We start from the raw sequence: 6,051 nt of genomic DNA, 5'->3' as shown, positions 1-6,051 counted from the left end.
AAGAAGTACACGTGAATTTACCCTTATTTTGCTAAGGGTTCGCATGAAATATTTGGTAAGTTTTAAGTTTCTAGCAATTCACAGCTGACTCGTTCACATAATAATATTAATATTTGGTTATTTTTGCGTCAAGACTGTGAATTTAAATACGAACAAATACAACAACAAAAAATAACAGGGATTTTTAAAAAAAATATATTTCTGATATTTTTTATTAGGCACTCGTCACAAACAATCCACTATTTGAACGAAAACCAGGTGCATGCAAAGTTAAGTTTAATTAATTAAATCTCTAATTTGTTTGTAAAGTTGTCTATAAGTAAATCTGAAACATTAGAAGAAGCGAATAAATTCCACGTTATTTGAACGCCATTATAAAGCCGCCCTGTCGGCTTCCGTCGTTCCGTGACGTCAGCGGAAAAAAACATGGCGGTAGATTCAGATGAAAACACGCACATGAAGAAAAACAAACTGTTTTAAACGTTGAAAGCGACATCGACGTCGAACGTTTAAACATTTAGACATGCTGAGGCTGTTAGAGATGTTTGATCGCGAGTGATGTCGGAGTCTGCGGCGAGAAACTTCAACCATCTGTGGCAGAACTTCACCAATGTTTGCCACAATAACAACAACAACAACAACACAAGTCAGGACAGTGGGATGAGTGTCACACGACCTGCAGACATGCGGAAAGGTGAGTGATTTGTGGATCAAATGATGGAGAGACTGTCTCTTGGTGCCAAGAAATCAAACGCTTACTCAGTCATTTAAAATATTCTATATATATATATATATGTCACAGTACAGATTGGAATCCAGTAGGATCTGGAAACTAGTATCAGTTTGGTTCTTAATTTGAGTCATTTATAATGTTAAATTTCATCTAAATCATAATAAATCGCTACAAAGTTAGTATTAATTTCGCAGCTTTACAATCTGTGGATTGTTTCAGGGATATATATATATATATATTTATGTCAAAGTGCAGATTAGAATCCAGTAAGATCTGTACCCACTAGTACAGATTGGAATCCTGCAACTGTACTGGGATCTTAATATTGATATGGTTTAGGGATTTCTCCCATTAGAATTGGAGATTATCCTGGTAGAATTCCCATTTGTCCTAGGACATATTGGAATTCCAATAATTTTTAAATCCCAGTTCAGTAGTAGGATTCCAATCTGTACTAGTAGGATTCCAGATCCTACTGGATTCCAATCTGTACTGTGACATATAAATATATATTTATGAGAAAAACAAAAGAGTCTCACTAACAAATATTGAAACAAATATTAAATATATATATATATATATATATATATATACCCCTGAAACAATCAACAGTTTGTAAAGATGCGTAAATAATACTGACTTTGTGGCGATTTATTCTGATTTAGATGAAATTTAATGTCATGAATTACTCAAATTAAGAACCAAACTTAACTTAGTAAGTAAGTAAATAATTTATATTTATAGATTGCTTTTCCAGATCAGGGTCACAAAGCGCCTAAACTATCACAACGATACCCAATAAAATATATACTTTAAAAGGTCAAGAGAACACCGAGAACAGGTCAAGAGACAGTAACCGGTTGAACAGGCTGATCAGGAAATACATGTTTGTGATGGTAAATGTGTGGATTCTGTGGGAGCAGTGCTGGAGAGAAGGATGAAGGCAGCACATAATCCAGAGAAACCCTCGACACCCGCTGGATGATACTGTGGAGGCTCAGAAGAGGAACCACAGCAACAGGCTCCTCTCCCTGCACTGCAGAACCTTTTAAAGACTTTGTTCCTCCGCCATTAGATGCTACAACAGAACTCTCCCTCATGCTTGACATGCACTTTTTACTTTAATTATTTATTTTAAGTCTTTCTATGTATTTATTTATTTATTTATTTGATTGTTTGACATGTATTTTTGGATGAATGTTTTATTGCTGCTGGACATAATGATTTCTTCTCCGGCGGATCAATAACGTATCTATCGATCTAGATTGTAAACTAAAGAAATTACACCAGCATTATAACTTTAATTCAATTCTATCAAGTGTTTAATAATTAGGGGGTGCATTGGCAAGAATATTGATCACCATGAAGGGGTTACTACAGTGATACAGTGATAGTGTAGTAACTACAGTGATAGTGTAGTAACTACAGTGATAGTGTAGTAACTACAGTGATAGTGTAGTAACTACAGTGATAGTGTAGTAACTACAGTGATAGTGTAGTAACAACAGTGATACTGTAGTAACTACAGTGATAGTGTAGTAACAACAGTGATAGTGTAGTAACTACAGTGATAGTGTAGTAACTACAGTGATACTGTAGTAACAAGGATATATTTGTAGCCTTGTTCCAGCTATTGACTTGTTTAACAGACCACATGACTCTCAACGAAGTCGTAACTGTTTTAATTTTGGACCAAATATGTCCAAACATCAGCTTTAAAAGCTGCTGGAGTGTAAAGCAAACAAACAGAGTTAATTGTAAATAAAATGATCAAATTGTTTAAATTTTCACACCCTTTTTAACTATACACTTAACTTTTTTATATAAACTATGATGGAACTATGATAAAATATGATACAGTATCGTGGTAAAAGTAAAAGTGATGCTTTACTTACTTAATATTTGGTTGGCGTTTATACCTGAAACATTTGATTTTCCGAGACTCCTGTGTTTTTCTCAGTGTTTCTTGATCTTTTTAGTATATATTTTTTGAGTAGTTTTTGTTTTTTTGGATTGTTTAAGTGGTTTGTTACCCTGGTCTAGAAGAGCGCTGTTTAAATATAAATTACGTACTTACTTAAAAACACCCTAGTAAGAATATAATGATAATAATATATAATCACAGCATTTTAATGTCTTTTAGAGTCAAAGCTTCACCAAACCTATGTTAATAATCATTGTTTATGTCCGCAGACCTCCAGAGCCCTCCGGGTCGCAGCAAGTACGCGTGGATGAGTTACGGAGATTCTCCGAGCGATGCGGAGCGTTCACAGGACATCATCTGGGACGCCACGTCTCCGACGCAACCGGGTAAACATGGCGCCGTTTGGATGTTTGTCGACCTGTTGATGTGTCACTCACTGGTTCAATCTTTACCTTTCAGCCAAATCCTTGCGGCGCCACAGAGTTGTTAATATATCGGACATCGTCAATCGCATCGCACCCAAGGTCGGTCACTGCACGTCGTGTCATGAGTGTACGATGTATACAGTACAGGTTGTGTTGACGCTGAAAGTGCTGGTGTGTCACAGGGTTCTAAACCGAAAGGGGCCGACTCCTCCCTCCTGCAGTGGATCGGCGACGGTGCCATCCCGTCCACACCGGAGGTCAGGAAGCCCAGAAGCAGGAAGAAGTCGTCGAGGTTTGTATCTTCTATGTTATCATCAGGAAGAAACATCTGCTACAGAGTCGCTGAAGAACGACTCTTCAAATCACTGAAGTTTAATTCATAGCGGCCGCAGTGGTTAGCACAGCAAGAAGGTTGCCGGTTCCCTTCCAGGTCGGGAGGGAACCAACTGTGTGGAGTCAGTATGTTCTCCCCGTGTTGTGTGGGTTTACTCCGGGAACTCCGGTTTCCTCCCACAGTCCAGAAACATACAGAGGTTGATTGAGAACTTTGGGAAAATTGTCTGTAGGTATAAGTGTGTGTGTGTGACTGGTTGTGTGTCTTGTGAGGGACTAGGGTCCTGTCCAGGGTGTCCCCCGCCTCTCGCCCGAAGAAACTAGGACAAGTCATTTTTATTGATTAATAAAAAAACAAAACTACCTTCATGAATATACAGATTTTAACAATATTCTACTGATGGTTCCTGAACTTCCGGACCAGAGGAGAGAAATCCTTCCAGACTGTTGCTCCTAAGCTTTGGAACCATCTCTGTGTTTGATGATCTACTGACTCCTTCAAGAAACATCTGTGTTTGATGATCTACTGACTCCTTCAAGAAACATCTGTGTTTGATGATCTACTGACTCCTTCAAGAAACATCTGTGTTTGATGATCTACTGACTCCTTCAAGAAACATGTGTGTTTGATGATCTACTGACTCCTTCAAGAAACATCTGTGTTTGATGATCTACTGACTCCTTCAAGAAACATCTGTGTTTGATGATCTACTGACTCCTTCAAGAAACATCTGTGTTTGATGATCTACTGACTCCTTCAAGAAACATCTATGTTTGATTTTATTTGAGCTTTTCCTTGATTCTCTGAGACTCTTGTGTTTTTCTCAGTGTTATCTTGACCTTTAAAGTATATATTTTATTGAGTATTGTTTTGATTGTTTAAGCGCTTTGTGACCCTGGTCTACAAAAGCTCTATAAATATGACTAACTCTTTTGTCTCGTCCTCAGGCACAGCAGCGTCGACGACCTCATGATTCTGGCTCAACAGTTCGACCAGAACATGAAGCAGGAAATCGACGCGTCCGAGCAGAAGAGTCTGACTGACGAGCAGCGACCGACGACCTCCGAGGACGAAGCGAGGCCCCGTGAAGAAGAGGTTCCAGCCTCGGGTGGGACTGAGGCGGAGCTGCAGGCTCTCTTCGACTGCTCCACTCAGAGCGTCAGCGGGCGACTGAGTCAGAGCTTCTCCACTCAGAGCCACAGCCAACAACCGTTGTCTAAAGAGTCTGAACCTGCCGAGGAAAAGGAAGCAGGAAACCTCGACGACGACGACTGGGAGAACGACGATATACTCGACTCTTTTGTTCTGGAAATGACCAAGAATCCAGAGAAAAGCAAAAGCCCCGCACGCTCGGACACACACTCCTTCCAGCGAGACTCGAACCTTCAGGAACTTTCCCCCAAAACCAAGACGAGCACTAGAAGCACTTTCAGGTTACAATCCAACCCGCACTTCCAGCCTGCTGTCTCTCAGAAGTCCAACCATGAAACCAACTCTCCCAACAAATGTGACGAGAACGAAGCCTCCGCCGACGCTCTGTGGGACGACGGCTTCGACGACGACGACCTTCTGTGTCAGGCGTGCGACAGCGTGGAGCAGCTTTCCGACGTTCCGCCCAAACCCGACGGTAAAACCTCCGCACCTCTGCCGATCGAAAGCAGGCCGAACACCAGCAGGTCGACGTCGCTGGTGCGCTCTCAGTCGTTACCGTTCACCGGCGGCGCCGCGAGCTTCCGAGGATGGGACGCCACCATGAGAGGAGCGAACGTGTCTCAGAGTCTCCCTGCTGGTCGTATCGACGCCACGTTCCTCTCGTCCACCAGTGAGCGCGAGAAGAACAAAACCAAACCGCACCAGAGTTCCTTCAAGAGGAATCTGTCCGACTCTGCGGTGATCGGAAACAAAGGTAGGTTTTAAGACACGTTGATGTTTTTAGATGTTAATTCTCACCTCCCGTCTCAGTGTTCATCAGCAGTCGTGCGGCGGGCGAATGTTCTGCTGCTGAGATCGAGAGGAAGAAGCAGGAGGCTCAGGCCCGGAGGAGGCTGAGGAAGCAGAACCAACACAGACCCTGAACTGGGCCGGATCAGAACTTGAAGGATCTTTTGCTGCTAGAAGACACGTCGGGATCGATTATGGATCAACGAGAGGAAATACTCGTTTGTGGAAGTTGTTTCTTCCTGTTTACATGTTGTGCGATGATGTGTCTCCGTGTGTCCAAACATTTTAACATTCCCTCAGTCGTCTTACTAAGTATTTTTTAATTTCAGTCTTGAGATCTGTTCATGTGCTGCTCGTGCGACTGAATCCACACACGAACTTTGTGCCTTCATTTCTTCTGAACCTGCTGCTCCTGAGGTCGTCTCCGGAGGTCGATTGTTACTTTCAGACGAAGGAATAAAAGGATGAGAGAAACATCTTGTGTTTATTTTCTTTAAATGTGTTTGAAGGTCGAGTCTCTAATTGTTCTAGAGCATGAGGTCAGAGTTCAACTACAAAACTGATTTATGACAGTTTTATATCAAATTTGAAATTAAGTGTCTTTTTAGCGTCTTTATGTTTAGGATAGTTTTCTTAAAATATATTTTGATTATATCTACTGTAGATAAAAATACAGTTTTCATGTTTATCTTTT

At 41.2% G+C, this 6,051-nt stretch overlaps 1 protein-coding gene across 1 annotated transcript; it reads left to right on the top strand.

Annotated features, from left to right (window-relative positions):
* The first annotated feature begins 427 nt into the window (after positions 1-427).
* Positions 428-5,802, top strand: etaa1b (ETAA1 activator of ATR kinase b). The gene is made up of 6 exons (XM_087802742.1): positions 428-694; positions 2,927-3,043; positions 3,117-3,181; positions 3,265-3,374; positions 4,364-5,322; positions 5,379-5,802. Exons 1-6 carry the CDS (start codon positions 559-561, stop codon positions 5,489-5,491), a joined length of 1,500 nt encoding a protein of 499 aa, XP_087658868.1. The 5' UTR covers positions 428-558; the 3' UTR covers positions 5,492-5,802.
* The last annotated feature ends 249 nt before the right edge of the window (positions 5,803-6,051 follow it).

This window comes from Callionymus lyra, chromosome 11 (genome assembly GCF_982586985.1).
Source record: "Callionymus lyra chromosome 11, fCalLyr1.hap1.1, whole genome shotgun sequence".
Classification (NCBI taxonomy): Eukaryota; Metazoa; Chordata; class Actinopteri; order Syngnathiformes; family Callionymidae; genus Callionymus; species Callionymus lyra.
Note: the sequence above shows the minus strand (reverse complement) of the source record. Positions and strands in the feature narration are given on the sequence as shown.

What these genes read in the sequence shown, in the direction of transcription:
- etaa1b (XM_087802742.1), top strand. Translation starts at nt 559, where the DNA reads ATGTCGGAGTCTGCGGCGAGAAACTTCAACCATCTGTGGCAGAACTTC. An exon ending in CACGTCTCCGACGCAACCGG is followed by an intron (nt 3,044 to 3,116) that starts GTAAACATGGCG and finishes TTTACCTTTCAG; the next exon opens with CCAAATCCTTGCGGCGCCAC. An exon ending in TCAATCGCATCGCACCCAAG is followed by an intron (nt 3,182 to 3,264) that starts GTCGGTCACTGC and finishes GGTGTGTCACAG; the next exon opens with GGTTCTAAACCGAAAGGGGC.